The sequence below is a fragment of the Chenopodium album genome, chromosome 25 (assembly GCF_948465745.1).
Source record: "Chenopodium album chromosome 25, dcCheAlbu1.1, whole genome shotgun sequence".
Taxonomy (NCBI): domain Eukaryota; kingdom Viridiplantae; phylum Streptophyta; class Magnoliopsida; order Caryophyllales; family Amaranthaceae; genus Chenopodium; species Chenopodium album.
In genome coordinates, this window is record NC_137858.1 from 34,828,391 (window position 1) to 34,849,521 (window position 21,131).

The window sequence follows — 21,131 nt, forward strand, 5'->3', positions numbered from 1 at the left end:
AGAATTTGACTTTAAATCAAAGTAATTTTTAACAATTAAAAATAATTTCTTACATTGGATTTTTTTTCAATGAATTGAGGTAATTGATTGTCATTGAAAAACATTAATTGTAATCGCATGCTTGGATTGACAGTAACAAATAAATTACTAGTAGGATAATAAAAGTCAAACAAATCAAAATGAAAGTGAATATTGGGGTTGAGGAGATGATGGATTGATGGTGGTGTAATGGTAAGAAGTTTTACTAGTGATGACGTGGTTGATAGGTGAAAAACATCTTTTATATAGGTGTACACATAGAGGTATGTGAACCAAAAAATAATAGTACACCGGTGTATTACTTCCGGTCCAAATTACTCGCAACTTTGGGGTATTATTTGTGAGATATAAAATATTCTCATTTTTATTTAATAAAGAAAGGGAACTTTTATTCTCATTTTATAGGTAAAATAGTTACCTTGTTAGATTAGGGGAGTAGATAACCGATAAATTCGATAATGATTCCTCCATCTAACCATCTCTCTTTTTCTCATGTCATAATTACCTTATTTTTATGGGTAATACTATATGTAGCCCTAAGGGTTACAAATAAGTATAAATATATTTTTTTATTTGGTACTCCTTATTAGTTTAGAAAGGTATGACAAAATCACGTGCAAATCAATGTAATTAATAAATATATTTCCGTAATACTTTTTTCTTTTAGCTTTTTATTACTGTAAGCTCTGAGGGATATGTATAGCATTTTCGTTTATTTATAGAAAAAATACACTTTAGTAATCTTAACTATAGCCGATTTACTTTTAATAATCTCAACTAAGGTTTATTATCTAATAATCCTAATTATGCTATGTGTTTGCCTCCAGTGGTCTCAATAACCGGTAACCTTATCTCCACCATAGCAACACCCAGACGCAACCAGACACTACTCCTCACTCAACCAGAAACTAACCCAAACCATCTTCTCTCCACCACCGCAATCGAGGCACATCCCCTCACTCATTCACCGCACCAACCCATGCAACCCCTCACTCACCTTAACAAGTAAATCACCGATAATTAGAATTATTAAAGTGTATTTTTTCTTATTTATAATTACTATCTCCCTACAACAACATATTTTAATCATATTTTCCTAAGTTGACTTTTATTACCCTTTAATTTATTACCCCAATTCAAACATGGCATAATAAATTACTCCCCTATTATGTTTTCAAAAAAAAAAAAAAAAAAAAAAAAAAAAAAAAAAAACTCCCCTATTACAATAATGTTTTTAATTCTACCTCAAAAAAAAAAATAATGTTTTTAATTCAATGTATCCATGATCCGCGGGCAGGATAATAAATTGATAGGCGCGTTACGAAACTAGCTACACACGTGGCTTAATCCCATTCAATTCTATTTTATTCAAACTTTTAAGCATTACCAGTGGACCCGCGCCTGAATATTTAATACCGCTCACCCTTCCTTTTTTGCTGACTGTATAATTACACCTTCCCAAATTACCAAAACACCCTCATTCCCACCCCTAATTTTCCACAATCACAAGGGTATAACCGTCAAATCAACCCTCAAAATAACCCAATTAAAAAAATAAATCTAAAATTTCACTCTAATAATTTCTTCCTCCATCACTTTCTCTCTCCTAACACACACACACACAAACTTTCTCTCTCCTCCATTTCCATCATCAATGGCTTCAACGGCATTCCGTCTCCGCCGTATCGCCGCCGCATCCTCCGCCGCAACAATCACATTTTCAGTCTCATCTTCCAGAAATGACCGCGGAACTACTGTGGGACCCGAAATTCTGGCCAAAGTTTCCGACGCTAACGCCGTCGTTCCGCCTCGACGGAATCAAATGTCGGCGTTGTCCGGTTCCACCGCCGACAAACCGCTTGATGTGCTCGTGATTGGCGGTGGTGCTACCGGGTGCGGTGTTGCGCTTGATGCTGCTACTAGAGGTCTTCGTGTTGGGGTTGTTGAGAGGGAGGATTTCGCTTCTGGAACTTCTTCTAGGTCTACTAAATTAATTCATGGAGGTTTGTTTAATTTGTTTTTGTTTTTAATTGTTTGATTTTTGGGATTGTTGTGATTGTTTTGATTTGGTCAAATTTGTTGGGCGTTTTTTAATTTATGATTTTATGGATTCTGTACTGCATTGGAATTTTGTTTTGGTCAATTTTGTTGGTGTGTTGAATTATGGTTTGACTGGACGTGTTTTTTCCGGTTGTGATCGGCACTTTCGGGTGGTCGGTGTGCATAATGGTGTATGTAAGTGTAATGCCTTGTTCTTATAGGGGAAATAGGTGACAATTTCCGGGAAGTTTTAATAGATTTCGATACGGCCAGGTAGAAAACATGGGTATGTGATGCTTTTGATGGACTGCGGTGGTTTCTCGTATGGTTGTGGTGGTACATTTTTGTAGTGGTGCTTTGGAAGGTTATGGACCCTTTTCGTGGTACCTTGAATGATTTGGGTGATATATAAGGCGGTTGGGTTGATGGGGAATGTGACTGGTGATTCTGGGGAATTCCCTCGATTGAGAAATGGTTTTTGCATTGTCCTAGCTTCCCACATATGACATGAGTTTAGTGAAAGATCCCTCGTAGTACTTAGGTTGTATTTGTACTCTTTCCTTTAGTCGATTTTAAGAGTGGTATTTTGAAAACACCATTTATCAAGATTTGAGTAAAGGTGGGAAATTCTTTTGGAGATTTTGAAAGGGTATTTGTTGATTGATATCTATGGATGGGAATAATACTTTATGATTTGGTTAAAAGCTTGCAGTAGAGGTCCTTTCAGTCTTTTTTATGGTAAAGATGCAGGCAGTATCAGGATAATATCTATATAGTCACATTGCTTCTGCTAGCTGAGGCTGCTTAGCTGTCTCAACATCCTCCCCCCTGTCAAGCTGGAAGGTGTGATGATGTCATACAGCCCCCAGGCTGCTATATTGTCTGTTTAGGTGTAGGTAGTAATTGACTAGAAACTAGTTGATTGAAGTTCCTGCTATTGGATGCTGTCGAAACTAGATGATATAGCCTGTGGTAGACCAATTTGAAAGAAGACAACATGCCCATATAATACCGTGCCTTGCAATTCCTGCCACATAGATTATTTATTATTAGTTAGATATGCTGGAATGCATGAAGATGAGGTTGCCTAGGTTGATGCATGAACTGATATTAAGACTGATTTTCTTAAGGTAAACTTGGTCTAGTATCTTTGTCATTAAATTAGGTTAATAATGGTATCAAACTATCAATGCAGTTTTACTGACATTCTCATTGCTATCTTCACCTTGAGTAGCTCCTTGGTGACCAACTGAACTATAGTGGTTACATACTACTTTAGTTTAAGGAAATAGCTGCCCTAATTTTTTTTCTGCTTAAGAGAGTCATTCAAATGTTGTTTGAGTGCTAAGGGTTTTTAATTTATTTATGTTCTTAACCTCCACAAAGAGATATTTTGCAAAAAAAAAAAAAAAAAATGATCATTTTTGGACTGTGAACCTCTGAATTGTGTATCCCTCAATTGGCCTGGTAACCATATCCTCAATGCTTGTTTAGAGTCCTAATTAGATTTCGAGAGCTTGCAGACTTTGTTTCTCTGGGCTTGTTACTCACCTTTTGGTATTTTAAACAATTTGTCTCTCAATTCACCATGAAGAATTACGTTGTTCAAGTTTAGTTTAAATCTTGGCTAGCCTCTTGAAGCTGCTAAGGCAATGAGACATCTGCTTGTGGCCATGTTTATTGAGAGTTGTGCAACACTTGGGCGGCAATTGTTTTATCAGAAACACAAATAGTAGAGCCATCCCCTGCTGAAGCTCTTTTCTCTTCTTTGATGAAAGAAGCATTTTTAATTATTAGAAGTTGAAATGTAATTGATAAACCATGTCGGATCTTTCACCTTGGTTAACAGTCATTATCCAAGTGACAACCTGCTGTCAAATTAGCAGACTTCTGAGTCAGCTTAAAAGAAAGTGCGGAAAGATAAAAGCAAGTTGACATCACATTGCCTTTTAAAACAGCAGAGCTGTATAATCCCATAAAACTAAGGAAAAATTGAAATTTATAATCCCACCTTTCCCCGATCTGCTCAAAATAATCCCACCTTTCCCCGATCTGCTCAAAATAATCCCACCCTTGACATCAATATTCTTAAAACAGGTCTTTTGACCTACAACCTGTTTAATAGGTTAATTTTTTTTTTCCCCCTTCTCAAATCTTTCCCCTCCCCTTACAATTCTTTCTCCATCACTGCTATTAACTCCTCCCTCGCCATCTCACGCATCAACACCACCAACAACATTATCCACATTCGCCATCTCTGCCTTCAATCTACTCGTGGAACACCCACAACCGTATCTCCACCTTTCCAAGCAACTACTCATTAACAAAACAACAATAGCAACAACAACAATTAACACACAAATTGCAGCACTCCCAACAACAATCCAAGCTGCAAACAACAACCAAAGCAGAGTAATTATTCAAGGCATGAATTGGGCTCGCATGAACCTTCCACTAATACTCCTGAATTTTAACAAAAATTAAACTTAATTATAAACTAAATGTAAGATTAAAGATTAAAATTTTGTAAGTAGAAGCCTGCAATTCATTAGCTTTGACTCAATTATCAACCCAATCAAATGAAATTCTTCTTGCATAAGAATATGGACATCATTGTAGCACAGACAAATGGGATTTAATTAACAACATCATCACCCCCCTCCCAAGTACCCAACACTCGCCTTACCATTATATTCCACATCCCAACAATGGCAACCACCATCAATCAAACAGCCACAATTAAACAATTGACCAAATTATTATTAAAGAGGTGATGAAATCGTGTGGCTACAATTAAACAATCGACCAAATTGACGGCTATGATTTGTTGATGATGATGATGCTCGTGATTTGTGTTGATGAATGAAGTTCCGTAAAGTTTAGACCGAATTGTTGGCTATATTATTGCGAAAGAGGTCATGAGAAGTGCGAGAGGGAATGTTTGGTGTCGTGTTGTGAGGAGAAGCAGGGTGTAGGTGCTGCTATGGTGGTTGTGACGGGGAGGAAAAACATGAGAGAGGACAAAATATTTATTTATTTTTTTCTTTTTATTATGAAAAGCCATAACCAATGAAAAAATGACACATTTCAAATTTACCTGCTAAATAGGTTACCAAAAAGTCCCAACAGGTAGTGGTCTGTTTTACGAATATTGATGTCAAAGGTGGGATTATTTCTAGATTATTCAAGGGTAGGATTATTTTGAGCAGATCGGTAAAAGGTGGGATTATTAGTTTCAATTTTCCTAAAACTAAGAATATAGAGTAAGCGTCTCTTCTACCTCCAGCATATCAGGAAAGCAGAGATTTTGATTATTCTGCTATATCCATAATGCTTCCTTATTCTAATTTTTTGTGGTACTTAGGCAGCTTGATGAACTTGTCAATTTAGAATCCAAGTCTACGATTTTTAAAGCCATTTTTTTGTTGCTCATTGATCTTAAGTGTTTTACTCCATATTTGATTCACTGGCCAGTAAACATAGTGATGTTACTGGAATCATTTAAGCAGGTTTTGTCCCAGTCAAAAAATGTTTATATGTCAAAAAATGTTGTGCATGGGAAGAAACCGTAGAATGGCTTTGCTAGTAAATAACCCCTTCGTTCCTTTTTGATTGACCCATTTGAGCAAATTTCGTGGGAATCAAGAAGAGGAAAGAGGAAGCAGTAAAAGTACACTAAAAATTACATTCACATGGGATTTGCAAAAAAGTAGAGAGAGAAAGTAATAAAAGTACATGGAAAAGCTAAATTCACATGGGAAAGCTAACTTTGCACAACTATTGTTGCAAATTGGAGGGTATTTTAAAGCAAGGTCAATTTTAAAGGGATGGAGGCAGTACTATTTTAAAACTTATATTGCTTACACTTTTTTGGCACACGCATTTAGTTGATGACTAAATTTATATGCATTGTGTGTTCCTTGTGCTAGGAAGGTCTTTTGTGACGAAGTTAGTCACAGAAGTCCAGCGACAAGAAAGTGGAGAATCTGATGCTATAAATAAATGAAGGTGCATGTATGGAAAAGTTTGCTGATTTTAGTAAGAGAACTGTACTGGGAGGAATCCACCCCTTGAAGTGTGGTTACGTGTAGTTAGCTTGGGTTAGCTATATCCAATCTTCTAATTCTTCTTATTCTTACTTTTGCTCATTAGTAAATGCATAAACTGTCTATATAATTTATTTAGCTAAGGAACTGACCTGATTTCTAGCAGGCATCTGGCTTTTAAGGATGTACTTTGGTAGATCTAATTCAACAAAATTTATGTTTTGGGAAGTTTGGGTTACTCTGTAGGGATTGCTTGTTTTTTTGCTGCAATATTATTCTTGGTTGGTTAATATATAATTATATACCTTTTTAACAAAAAAATAAATTATTTCATTCTTGGTATGAAGGTCTGGGTGGGCCCTTAGTCTGAACTTTTTGAAGAAAGGGTAAATGGCTGCGTACACATTGTTCGTTTTCTAAGCGTAAACTATTTTCTTCTTCTTTGCATAGCAGTGTTTGTTATACTTATTGCATACTTGTGTCAAACTATACTTAGGTGTACGCTACCTTGAGAAAGCTGTATTCAATGTTGATTATGGGCAACTGAAACTTGTCTTCCATGCACTTAAGGAACGCAAACAGCTGATAGATAATGCTCCACATCTGTGCCACTCTTTGCCATGCATGACCCCATGCTTTGGATGGTTTGAAGTGGTATACTACTGGGCGGGATTGAAACTATACGATCTAGTTGCAGGGGCAAGATTGCTACATCTATCAAGATATTACTCAGCACAACAGTCTATCGAGCTCTTTCCCACTCTTACAAGAATGGGAAATGATAGAAGTTTAAAGGGCACCGTAGTGTATTATGACGGGCAGATGAATGACTCTCGACTTAATGTTGGTTTGGCATGCACAGCAGCATTAGCTGGTGCCTCTGTGCTTAATCATGCTGAAGTTGTTTCATTACTTAAGGATGAGGCTGATGGGAGGATAATTGGTGCAAGAATACATGATAATCTCTCTGGTATGTATGATATATTCTGTTCACATGTTTCCAAAACTGTGTAAAGTAGCATAGAAGTCTGTTTAGATATCAAAATTTAACTGTTTTATAATATTCTCTTCATGTCAGAATTTCATCTTTTGATTGAATTCTGTCCAAGATGTTCACATTTATTGATGTTTTACATCTTGTATTGCTACCTCCTAATTCCTGCATTTACCCATGCTTCCTTTCTTAAGTTGGTGATGCATTTGAATTCCTTCAGCTTGCTCAATTAAGTATATATTAGTTATTGCATTGGTGTTTAATAGTGACTACTATCATAGCATTCATATTCTACTGTGTTAAGTAATAGTTGTGTTGGTATTGTAAGGCAACAATTATAAATTTATGATGGAACAATTGAACAAAGAATGAAGCTGGTTAATTTGACACAAAGGGTAGGAGTACTATTTAATAAATGATGGTATAGGTGTGTGATTGATCCCTTTAGAATTTTGAAATATTCTTCCATGTCCTTTATATCAATAAAAGCTTGTCTTTCATACCTTGCCCTTCTCTCTATTTTGTGTGGTATTGTGGGCATGAAAAGAAGTGATTCTTTGAAATGTAAATTTTTGGTGGATAGTGTTAGTCAACAAAGTTATTGATGTTTATTGTACAAACTCTTTTTACTAGTAAATGATTGAACTCTATCATTTTGAGGCTTCTAAACCCTATGCAGTTTGCCTTTCTTATCAAAACATTATCTCTATCCCCCTTGCAATCTTTATTTGAAAATATTATGTAGGGCTAATTAATTGTTTCTTTATGGTCCCAGCGCACTTTCTACTGGTCACTGCTGTGATTGGCTCTTTCTGTGTCTGTGCCGCCTGTGCACATTAGAATGTCCCCCCTTCTCATTTTTTGTGTAGTCTCTGTGTCTGTGCTGCCTTTGGGCACATTAGAATGTACATTTGTAAAGGAGATTATGTTTGAGGGTTGCTCTCACTGGTAGAAAAAGGGTTAAAGGAGGTCTGCTGCTTGTAAGGTTGCCAGCAGGCTTCAAGGAATAAGGAGGTGCCATTGTAAATATAATGACAAGAAAGTGGAAATCGTTGGGGTTTCTGTTTGTATTCATGGATAGGATTGAGGAAGTGGAAGATCTGATGGGTTAGGGTACATTGTTTTGAGTGACACCTCAGGTTTGTAGTGAACCACAAAGGACAGTGATTCAAATAGGATATGGGTCATATGACTCTAGGCCTTGAAAATTTACATTAAACCCCCTTAGGACTTTAATAGCTAATCCTTCAGACATTCACATTAAGCTTCTTACTTCTTGTGTGGCTATGACATCTCCAAGGAGTTTCACTTTGTATGGAAAAACCTGAATTGTTTTTTATATTATCACTTTGTAGTGCATAATGCATTTGGTTTGTTGATAATGCATATAAACTGTTTCTGGTATGATTCTTACATCCTAGTTAATCAGGTGAGGAGTTTGATACATATGCTAAAGTTGTGGTAAATGCTGCTGGGCCTTTTTGTGACTTTGTTCGGAAACTGGCTGATAAGGCTGCGCCACCAATGATAGCTCCTAGCAGCGGGGTACATATTGTTCTCCCTGACTACTACTCTCCAGACGGGATGGGGTTAATTGTTCCAAAAACTAAGGATGGACGTGTTGTATTCATGCTTCCATGGTTGGGAAGGACATTAGCAGGGACTACAGATTCTAATACTGCCATCACAATGCTGCCAGAACCACATGAGGATGAGATTCAATTCATATTGGATGCTCTCACTGATTACCTCTGTATCAAGGTTAGCGTCATTGTATCTGTACACATGTTTCTAAAACTAGTCTAATAGGGTTAGCCTTGTGATTTACTGGGTGTTTATATCACTGCATGTTCAGCGTAAAGTGCTAACACACCAATAGAGAATTGCGTTGTAAGAAAAATGAGTTGTTACATTGATTGGGGTCAATGTATAAAAAAGCTCAAGGGGCTCCATGGTGATTTAAAGTTCCTTGCACGTTAGGCGCACCTCTGTTTGTGCGCCTTTCGCTTCATTGAAACCGCTTTGCCTAGATGCTAGATCATTAAAGGCAGATGACCCCTGATTCCTTGCACCTCACTATCTCAGGCACGCTTTTTCAAACACTGATTGGGGTCCTGCTGTCCATGACTGTAGAGTGTAGGCATGTCTAAAACACGCACCTAGGTGATGCAACAAAATACTATACCGTGCCCATGATTATCCCAATTGCTGTTGACAAGGATTCTATTAAAGTGAGGTTTTGGGGTAGTGGGACTTGTGGGAGTGTAAGACTGGGTCAGATGTAGATAACTTAACGTATGATAGCAATACTTTTTTTAGCCTTAGTACAATCTGATGTACTACCTATTTTTTTATTATTTTTTTTTTCTATCTCTTCTAGCATAGTTCCCAATGCAATATTGTAATTTTAATATCTCAAGCTATTAATTAAAAAATATACTCGTTAAATTATGAAAACTGTAAATATCAAGATGAATACACTAAGATCCCACATGACCATGTTTGGAAGTATTAAAAAAAGCGTTAAATTGTTAGATTTCATCTTTCATGGAATCTATTAAGATTCAAATAGGACAAACATTCCTCTGTAGTGTGCTATTTTTGCATGACTTTTTGGTCTGAAGTGCAATTGATTAGCCTTTTAAATTAGCAAAAAATAACACACCTGAGACATTACTTTAGCTCACTGAAATCCGAAAATCAAAAATAATAATGATAATAAATTGATAATTAAAGATGTACTGATTTCATTATATGTTAAAGACTAAAAGATTTTACTATTAGAAACTAGTGATGATGCATAATAATGAATAAGACTATTTTGTATGAATAAGAACAGTGAAGATTATGATATTTCATAGACAACTTACAATTAATTTGAATTATTTCAAATAAAATAAGGTTAGATTAGTTCATACAAAATAAGTTCAGTTAATTTATCAAAGAAAATAAGTTTAGACAATAAAATTAAGATTAATACTAACAAAACATGTATATATAATATAATATACTACCTTTGTTTCCAAATGTTAGGATTGTTAGCCCATTTGGAATCTTGAGAGACTCCATGGAAAATGGAATCTATTAATTTAACCTTTTTTTTTTTTTTTTTTGGTAATTCAAATAAAAAGTCATGTAGGGTTTTGTTAGATACATCTCGATTTGTAATTTCTTAATATGTACGTACTAATTTTTATTTTTTTGTTATTATACATAGCTTGATTTATTTAAATTACAATATTGCATTATAAATTGTGCCAAAAGCAAATGGGACAAACATGAAAATGGAAGGAGTATATTTATCTACTAAAAATTAGTAATCAATCTTATGATTTATCATATTTTATAACATTCCATTTTTTATCAAGTTGGTATTTTATCACATTGGTAATCAGATTTATTAGAATGAAATAATTAAGAAATTGGTTGTTAGATCCAACTAAATTGAAATTCCAAATTTAATAATTGTAGCAAAGAGCTTTTTGTTGTTTTAACTGATCAATTATCAAAAAATCATTTACAACTATTGATGTAAATATAAGTTGTAATAATTTCTGTTGAGTTCAGATAAGTCTAAACAAAGTAAGTTCCAATAAAATAATTTCATACTAAATAAGTCAAATAGGACAGACCTTTAACAATTGTCATTGATCAATGAGTAACATCGTGCCTAGAAAGGTTGGGACTGTTTGACTATTTTTCCTGTACAGCGGGAGTATGCTTAATTATCTGAATTGTGTTGGATGAAGAAGCATTAGTGTAAAGTTGTAAACTCCTGAAGATAGACCATATAGTTTAGCCAATGTAATATTATCTTAATTATCTGAACTATCTGATTTCTTTTCCTTTTTTTTTTTTTTTTTTTTTTTTTTTTTAAAAAAAAAAAAAGGACATTCCACAAGGATCAATATAATCCTGTCCCAGCTCTGTGTATCTTTAAAGTCTTTATACTTTGTTGTTGGTGGATAAGATTGTTGAGCTGCTTTTAAACACATGATGCACTTTATGTACTCTTATATGTAGTTACTTCTGTTTGATATCTTAATATAAAAGCTTTTTCTATTTTTATGTTACAGTTATAATTCCTACTACCTGCCCATGTCATCATTCTGACGATAGTTTCTAGTTTCTTGGAGTTGGACCTTCTGGTGATGGCAACAAAAAAAAAAAAAAAAAAGTTAAAGTTATTCTGTTTATCTGTATGTTTGGGATAGGTACGCCGAACAGATGTTCTCTCTGCATGGAGTGGCATTCGCCCGTTGGCTATTGATCCAAGAGCCAAGAACACAGAAAGCATATCTCGTGATCATGTTGTTTGTGAAGATTTCCCTGGTTTGGTTACTATCACCGGTGGAAAATGGACCACATATAGAAGGTATTTTATTTCTTGTGTGCTGGTAAAATTTTGCTCTTCAATTTTCATTTTGTGTTTAAATATTTATATTGCTGTGGAATTTGATTCAAGACTTTGTTATGGGCATTCATTGTATGCTTTGTGAGCTCTGATTTCTGCTGTGGAAATTGTGTTCTGATGCTTCTAGTGAGATGTTGTCTTATATCTAGAATATTAGCTAGCTTTAAACTATCACGGTAAAACTTACTATTTATGTGATGCACAAAAGAAGCAAAAACATGACATTACTTTATCACAAAATTCTTGCGATTCGATTTAAATACAACTATTAACACTTTTAGGCCACCTTTTGGTTAGCCTCATGAGCCCATTTTTTGTTATGTAATGTTTAAAGAAAGTCCCACGACAATAATGTCCATAAACATGCTTTTTCCTTCTCAACTGTTTTTTATAAATTTTCATTACAAAGAGTTGTAATGGAGTAAAAGGAACATTTCTTTACAAATTATTTTTTCTCCCTCAATACAGTCAACCTTGGCACACATGCCAATGTGTGAATTGAATTTGACCATTGATATATATATTTAAGCATTTATAAAATTGTTAAAAGTTAATATTCTTTAATAACAATTAACATGATATTAATAGTTTTTCATACATTCCTCAAAAGTATGTGTTGTGAAATAGGCGACATTGTATTTGATTTGTGCGGAGCAAATCAATGATATAATGAAACTGAGAAAGCAGTAAAGAAGATAGTCAAAGCACACAAGGATTTACATGGTTTGATCAACTAGACCTACTCCAAGGTGGGGGATTTGAGAGCATTTCTTCACTGTATTGGAGAGAATGATAGGAATATACAAGGAGTCTCTATTGGCTTAAAGGCTTAAATCACCCAATGGCTTCTTTTTTAACATAAGGGGACCCTTAAAAAACCCTAAATTACTTCCGAAGTATAATCATAGTATCCGTCAAAAGTGAAGCCTTATATTAGGAAACATTAAACAAGCAATGCCGCGGAGATGTAAAACCGCCAATTGGGGCATGTGAGAATGCTCAAATTTTGAAGTCGCATGCAACTCTACGCGCAACACTTAACCTTGCGTGCACCCTGCTCTGCTCTAGGCTCTAGCTATTTCACCACTGCCTCATTTGCTGCGTTTGAGTTTGCCTGTATTTCTTCACGCATGGAGATACTTGATTATGAGTCACACCAACAATATGATTAGTAAATAAAGTCAAAGTGTGTCATACAGAGGGAGTACACACTAACAAATGGGTTAAGGATCTTCATGGCACTTTCCATGCTATCTTCATGGTATGGATACCTTTTCTTGGACTTTTGAATAGATTTAGTTTTTGTTATATGCTGGGGTAATGATGAGGCTTGCTAAGTCTCTTTGCCAAATGTTCTCTGGAATTCTGGATACAAAGCTGAAACATGTATATATGCCTTGATATCAAACTCTATCACTTTATTCCTTATCAAAACTTTACATGATTTTGGCTCTAAATGAATTGTAAACGACTTCCCATACTTATATCAAGAATTTAACAACTACGAGTGAAATGAAGAGTATGGTAGCCATGGAATAAAAAATAAGTCGCTTCTGCAATTCTTCTGAATGACTATGGGTGCATAGCTTGTGTGGCAATGAGAATTTTGCCTACTTGTTTTGTCATTATCTGGTATCACCAAAAAAAAAAAAAAAATTAAATAAAATAAAATATACTGTTGTGCGGATTCAAGTTGTGTGCGTCTTTTTTATGTAAACAAGACTTAAACAATTTGTGGTAAATTCTGGGTGCAGGTGGTGTTCCTTCTCTAAATTAGAATAAGTTTTTTTGTTGTAATTGTACTAGTATTATTCTTCTTCACATATGATTGGGCTCTACATGGTCTCACCCTTATCTTTTTTTTAAGCATTAACTGCTATTGTACTCTCTGGCTCTTTTTAAATTTGTTGTTATGGTTGCTTTAGCATGGCTGAGGATGCTGTTGATGCTGCAATTAAGGCCGGAAATCTTAAAGCCAATGAATGCATGACTCATAACTTGATACTTACTGGTGGCCATGGTTGGGATCCTGCCAACTTTACAGTTATTGCTCAACAGTATGTCCGAATGAAGAAAACGTCTGATGGAAGAGTTGTTCCTGGTGTCATGGACACTGCTGTAGCAAAGCATTTATCTCAAGCATATGGTACATTGGCTGAGCGAGTGGCTTCAATAGCTCAGGTTAAAGCTTTGATCACCCTATATTTTTTCATTTACTTGATTTTCTTCTTTCTTATTGTTTTGCTCTGAATCAAAACATTAAATGGATCTCATAAAATAGTATAATAATTTGGTACATGACAAAAACACACTTTGATCAGTGTAAATAATGTTTATTTATTCTTAAAAATTCCTTTTTTAGCTTCTTATATGTAGCCCTTGGGCTATGTTTATCATTTTGCTGAATTTTAAACAAATAAACTGAACCAAACAGAGGCTGAGAGAAGGCCAAAACAATTTGATAACTTTTACTCATTTAGAAATATACTTGTTTTATTTGGGGAAGGGGGTATGTGCACCGTGTAACCTGTACTATTTGGTTATATATCATGTTCCCTTAAAGTTTTCCAATTGTCAACTGGTACCCAGAAGAGTAGCTACTGGCTAATTTAGATGTGAGGTGCTTATTTCTTTCTTTTATCTTCAGAATGAAGGTTTGGGCAAGCGCCTTGCCCACGGATACCCTTTCCTTGAAGCAGAAGTAGCTTACTGTGCTCGATACGAGTATTGTGAGGCTGCAACTGATTTTATTGCTCGGAGATGTCGGCTTGCTTTTCTGGATACTGATGCAGCTAGTCGGGCTCTGCCCCGCGTCATTGAAATACTAGCAGCAGAACATAATTGGGATAAATCTAGAAAGAATGATGAGTTTAAGAAGGCTAAGGAATTCCTGGAGACCTTCAAATCATCAAAAAATGCTCAGTTTCATGACGGTAAACATGAGTAGGATACCTATTTCTATCTTCGATTTACCTTTTGGATTACAGAAGTACTCAAGAATTTCTAACTATTGGCAAAATTGTTGGCATTGCCCTGCATCTTTTGGTCGAGATGTGTTCTTCTCCAAGTCTTTTCCATTGGGCCAGAAGTTGACCCTTTTTTTAACAAATAATGAAACACCATCCCATAGACCCATACTATATTACCGGATTCTGTAAAGTCTAAACCACACATAATACTGTAAATGCATTTTTTACTTGTAGCATTCAAATGCATCTTTTCTGACATTAGATAGTAGCCTGAGATTACAATTTTCATCTCAAATAATGTGTTTTTTCTTTTGGGGGTGGGGCTGTCTGAGTGCTGCTGAAGTAAGCTGCGTTCGACCCCAGACATCTAGCTCGGAAGCAGCGGATGTAGAAGCCATCTTGACCTTTGAATCATGTATTCCGTAGCTTATACTGTATTAGTGATAAATCTGATAGTATGTGCAACGCACAGGGATAGGTATTTTGAAGTGCTTCCTTTGTGCTGATGTAAATTTCGGCATTGCCTTTATTCATGCTATTATGTTATTATGTTGTTCTTTTAATTGTCAATACAAAATCATGGTGGCCCAACATCACCAGACAGCAAAAAGAAAGTCAGGTAATTGTAGAGCTGTGCACCAAAAATTTAAAATTGTACTATTTCTGGAACAAGTTTCTGGTGCAAGCTTAGTGGAGGGTGAACCTCAAGTTTTAATTATTGTTTTTGTTTTACAAGGATAGATAAATAGGTGAGCTATTGTAATTAATGGTAAGAAGATCTTATTAAACCCGCTCCTCTCACGAATTAGTCAATTCAACTATGAAAGTTAATGCTTGAGAGTAATAAGGGAAGGTAAGAGAATTACAGACTTCCAAGCATGTATGGTCAATGGGGTCAATGGTGGGGCTCGAATATGTAACCTCAATGTCTTTTTAGGAGTTTTCTACCATCTCCATTAAGCATGCTTGGTTAATATAAGCTTGTATATGATGATAAATGCTAAGTTACTTTAATTAATTATATCTTGCTATGTATAACTTCAACTTCAAATTCTAGATCTTCAAAATAATTTTTGTAATAAAATTTTAAATCGAGTCATTTTAGATTTTTAGTTAGTTATATTTAGAATAATTTCTATTTAAACTTGATGACGACCTTATACAAAATGCCAACAAGCAATAACACGAGTCATAAATCTTAGGTGGAACTTATCCTAAAGTCTAAATAACGAGGGAGTTAGTAAGTAATCATTGAATAATTGTCTTAGTTATCTTGATATTGATCCAAAGTCACCATGTGTATATCAATATATCATCACATGAATCAGTGGCGGATTCAGGATTTTCAAACTGCTGAGTCACCATCAATAATTAATCACTTGTTTCAATCCAAAAATTATATATATATAAAAAATATATTTCACCAAAATGATTTCAATCCAAATATAGGACATAAAAATCCATACTACAATAGAACTTAAAAATTCAATCTTACAAGTTCAAAGTACGTACTCCAAATAAATAGCATGATACAAACAATGGTACTATAAAATTATTACATTAAATTAGTAGTAACTTTATGATTCTTTACTTAATTGATAAGCTTTGTGGGGAAATATTAAAATTGGTTGCATAAATATAGTATAAATAGAAACAAGAATTATTAAAAAATTATACGGAGTACAAAAAAAAAAACAAAAAAAAACAAAAAAAAAAAAGAAAAAAGAAGTGAATAACTTAAGAGACCTGTTATTTAATATAACAGGTATGTTTAATAAAAAAGACCAGCACAACAAATATTTCAATGTCAGCAGAAAAGAGACCGGTTATCTAAATAACTGGTCTCTTTGATATTTAAATTAAAATCGGACAAAGCGCTAACTAGGTAGGCGGCAGCAATAGCAGCAGCAAAGAGACCACCTATCTATAATATGCGGTCTCTTTGATATTTTTTTTTAAAAAAAAAAACAATTTTTTTTTTTTTTTTTTTTTTTGCTGGTGAGTCACGTGACTCACCATGCACATGAATAGATCCGCCCCTGACATGAATTCTCCAAAAATTGGATAAAACAAGATAATTAGTCACTTAAAATGGATAATACGTGGTACTTACTATTAATTTTCTAAAACGACATTTAATTGATAGGAAAGTGTGACAAGTAGTCGCCTTTGTTACGTAAGTCTAGTCATTCATAAATCATCTACACCACCATTTATAACTTCATTGAATAAATAAAATTAGCTTGTGTAAGCATAATCTGTCACAGTTTTGGAAGTTTCGTGACTTTGTTGATTAGTTGGTTACTTGGTTTCTTAATTTAACAATTAATTTTGATTATGATTCACCGATTTCCTATTGGCTTGTAAAAGGATCAGGTATGTTGTGAAGAAAATAATCGGATGCAAATTGAATTTATATGTTCATAAAATCATAAGGATAAGTTATGCACCAAATTGTAAGAGGATCAGTTATGCACCAAATTATAAGGATAAGAAATATTTCAAAAAGGCAACATGTACAACTAACATAGACTCAAATTGATCTAATGTTGAAATGTATCACCACATGTAAGTGTCCCACATTGATTGAAGAAGTAAGAGTTAAACACTTTATAAGGCTAAAGGGCTACTCCTCCTATTGTCATATGATTTTGGGATGGAACTTCTTTAGACTTGTGAAGTAAACTCTCTCTTGGTTTGCGGGTGTGGCCCAAATCCGCATTTAATATGGTATCAGAGCCAGGACCACGGTTTGGGACCTTTAATGACTTGAGTATATTGTCAGGCCCATGGTTTGGGACCTTTAATGGGACCTTACATGTGAGGGGGAGTGTTGAAGTATATCACCATATGTAAGTGTCCCACATTAGTTGAAAAAGAGAGCCTTAAACACTTTAGCTAAGGGGCTACTCCTCTTATTGCCATATAGTTTTGGGATGAAACCTCTTTAGACTTGTGAAGTGAACTCTCTCTCTAATTTGCGAGTGCGGCCTAGGCCCGCATTTAACGTCTAACAATATTGTTCCAAAAGGGGATAGGGGATGACTCGAAACATATCCAAACCGAAATCAACTCCTCTTGACAATATATAGAGTATAAAAACTTGTAACACCAGACAATATACAGAGTATTTATTTCGAAATTTAATGATTAAATCATACTCTATACATTGTTTGGTGTTACAAGTTTTTATTTTAAACTCTTACCCATGACCATCAAATGTATGTTCCTAACTTTGAGTTTAATAATGTAAATCTTTACTTATTCTTTAACTTATGCACGCTCAATAAAATCGGGTGTTAGATAATAGTTGAGTTATTTTAACTTAGGGAATTGATGGGCTATAATAATTAAATTGTTTCTTAATGTGGTAATCCCTTCTTCTCACCAGTTCTCACAACTAAGGGTTCGTTTGGTATCGTTGTGGTTTTCAGTTTTTTGTTTTTTAAAAGTATATTATATATGTCACATAATGAATCAAAAATTATTTAGACTTATTAAAATCATGATAATTTTGAAAACTGACAACAGAAAAGTGAAAACACCTTTTTCTTGTTTCCTGTTTTTGGTTTTTAGTTTTCAAAAAAACAGGAAACTGGAAACAAACAATGATGCCAAACAAGCCCTAAAATATTTAATTTCTCCTTTGAGTTGAGTTTGCGCAATATAGTAATATCATTTTTATTTTCCTCCCTTTTCTTTTCTTTTTATTTCTCCCTTATTCTTCTTTTTTTTCTTCTATACACGTGCCATTGACAATAGTTCAAAACTCTTTTAAAACCATATGTCAAGAAAAATAAGAATTTTTCCTTAAGATTAATATTTAAACTCATGAAAAGGGATTTCGACTCAAATGAAAACATTATTATAATTTAAAATTGGGCGCAATATATATGGTTGATACGTAAAAATACCATGAGTCGTAATCATGAAGAGGATATTATGATTTAGAGATGAAAGCGATATAATGAGTTCAAAGAAACATTTCTTCAAGAGACTTCTTTTGAGCCTAGACAATTCAGTTGGATGCATAATGGGCCCAATCAAATCAATCAACAAGGGCTAACAATGTTAAAAGTAGGAAAAAAATTCAATATTCTAAATCAATTAAAGCATTGAAATTGAAACTTTATCTAAATGTAATTCTTGTAACTCAATGCAAAAAACATGAATAGGGTATAATCACTTTCTTTTTAACATCGTTTGAAAGCTTCAATTTTCTTTTCAAAAAGGAATAGGTACAATCATTTTCTATCACAAATTAGTATTTAAGAGGTGGCTAAACAACAAATGCTAAAAACAATTTTATGGACTTTGACAATTTGACATCATTAACATACATTCATGGTAAATATTGCATCATGGATTTCTTTACAACACTTGTAACCAAAACAAACAAATACTTCCATATATACATAAGCACATAATTGTACTTACACATACATCAAAATGAAAAACTCTTAACCTCAAAACCCACAATAATACTCACAACATTACAAAACATTTTAAAAAGAAAAACCAACAAACCATCCACTTGTTATCTTTTCCATTTTTTTTTTTAACATCAAAATAAAAACTAAATACCTAATTTTATTAAAAATTAAGCATAGTTATCATATTCATAATTAATTACTTTAGTAACCCTCCTTTTTCTCTTCATGTTCCTTCTTCTCCTCAGCACCATTCTTAGAGTGGAAGCCAGGGATTTTGTCCTTGATCTTGTCCAAGAAGCCCTTCTTATCCTTATCACCCTCAACACTCGGCTCGGCCGCTGCAACCGGAGCAACGACCTCGTGTTCTTCGGCCTTATCCTTATGTTGACCGGGTAGCTTATCCTTGATTTTGTCAAGGAAACCACCCTTCTTTTCCTCCTCTTGGTGGTGATGTTCAGGTGCAGGGTAAGATGGCTCAGAGTATACATGATCTTGCACGTGGACCTTCTCAATTGGCACGTGTGTTTCGTGATCATGTTCTTCTTTGTGTCCTCCTAGTTTCTCCTGCATCTTCTCCTTCAAACTTTGTTTCTTTTCTTTCTTTTCCTTCTTTCTCTTCTTCTTCTCTTCATCATCTCCTTCTTCATCGGACTGCAAATTACACAAATAAAATTTATTATTAGACAAAAATCAAAGACATTAATAACACTGATTGACACGTGAACTTATTGTAAAGTTCTAATTTAATACAACATTTTTTTTTTTTGTTATCTACCCCATAACTTAACTTATTCGACTTAATTGGACTTAATTGACTCGATTTCACTTTTGCTTTGTTGAACCTAGTCGGACATGATTAACCTAAAACCCGTCTTTTTTAACTTTAAAAAAGACACACTTTTAATTTTAGAGTTGTTAAATGACCAACTCAATTAAAAACTTAAATTAATGGTTAAGAATCAGTTTATATACTCTATTAAAAGTTAATTTAATTAAGGTGTACATATCAAAATTGTTAAAACATTAGTAATCATCATGTTACAAAAATTAAACAACTAAATAATATACATGACTAAGTAAACTTTTAATTGATTTTTAACGTGATCTATTAGGATTGTATATATCAAAACCGTAAAAAGTTAAAAAGAACTTACAGAGCTAGAGCTAGAGCTATCAGAGCGATGGAACTTCTCAACAAGTCCAACATGTTTCTTCTCCTCAACGGGTTCGGAGACGTGCACCTTCTCCATACCGGAGGTGACGGCCACGGTATCGGCCTCGGACGACTTGTGACCTTCACCATCCTTCTTCTTCATGAAATCAAACATGCCACGATCAGTGGTCTCAACGGGTGCGGGTGCCTCATAGTTGTTCCTCTCATCAGCCATACTTGCTAGCTAGCTAGATAAATTGATCGCACTAGATAAATATATGTAACGCTTATACAATTATATGATATAAAAACTTTGGTTTATAAAATAATATGATATGAAGTGATAGAATGAAGGGGTATAAATAGTAGGAATAAGTGTAGAAATGAAGTGATACTTCTCGTGGTTTGATGGGTTTGCTTTTTAGTGTGAAGGGGGTGTTACCGGTTTTTATAACGTTTTATTTTACGTACAACGCGGTTTCAACACAACCAAGTTTAATTCTTTTTTACTTTTTGCTTTGTTTATTTTATGATTAATTATTACATTAATAATAGAATTAATTAATAATGTAAACTACAAAAAAGTGAAGAGTACATCTGAATCTTGTAACCGACGTGTTGAGGTGATCCGGCACTAATCTTGGGTTTTAAAATGTTTACGTACTGTCATGTTTCATTGTCATGAAATAGTAGTCCCCAATCTCCCCATACTTTCATGCGCTTGCAAATCATCATCAAGTAGACAAGTAGCAACCCTTTTAATCTTTCAAGATTTTTTTAATTAAGCATTTTGGTTCTTAAACAAGTAAGATTTTATTTAGTTCATCTTATTTGTACTTATCTAATCTGATGTGATCTGATCTGATCTGATTTGATTGTCTGATTAGACCAAATTTTGGCCTTATTGTATGATAAAATATATAGATATATCCATTAGAGTTTATTAGATTCGTAATAATGTGTATTTTATTAATACTTCCTCCGTTTTTTGTTAGTTGCATCAATTTTGTAATTGCGGACTTTTAGGCATATTTTTGGAGTAA

The 21,131-nt window shown here is 34.2% G+C and overlaps 2 protein-coding genes across 2 annotated transcripts; one reads left to right on the top strand and one right to left on the bottom strand.

Annotated features, from left to right (window-relative positions):
- The first annotated feature begins 1,640 nt into the window (after positions 1 to 1,640).
- Positions 1,641 to 15,042, top strand: LOC145614388 (glycerol-3-phosphate dehydrogenase SDP6, mitochondrial-like). The gene is made up of 6 exons (XM_081669439.1): positions 1,641 to 2,042; positions 6,622 to 7,095; positions 8,549 to 8,880; positions 11,334 to 11,494; positions 13,459 to 13,714; positions 14,181 to 15,042. Exons 1-6 carry the CDS (start codon positions 1,694 to 1,696, stop codon positions 14,478 to 14,480), a joined length of 1,872 nt encoding a protein of 623 aa, XP_081525565.1. The 5' UTR covers positions 1,641 to 1,693; the 3' UTR covers positions 14,481 to 15,042.
- A 3,788-nt stretch (positions 15,043 to 18,830) lies between these two features.
- LOC145614490 (dehydrin COR410-like) lies at positions 18,831 to 20,514 on the bottom strand. The gene is made up of 2 exons (XM_081669544.1): positions 20,090 to 20,514; positions 18,831 to 19,586 (listed from the first exon to the last, which is right to left on the bottom strand). Exons 1-2 carry the CDS (start codon positions 20,321 to 20,323, stop codon positions 19,137 to 19,139), a joined length of 684 nt encoding a protein of 227 aa, XP_081525670.1. The 5' UTR covers positions 20,324 to 20,514; the 3' UTR covers positions 18,831 to 19,136.
- Between the last annotated feature and the right edge of the window lie 617 nt (positions 20,515 to 21,131).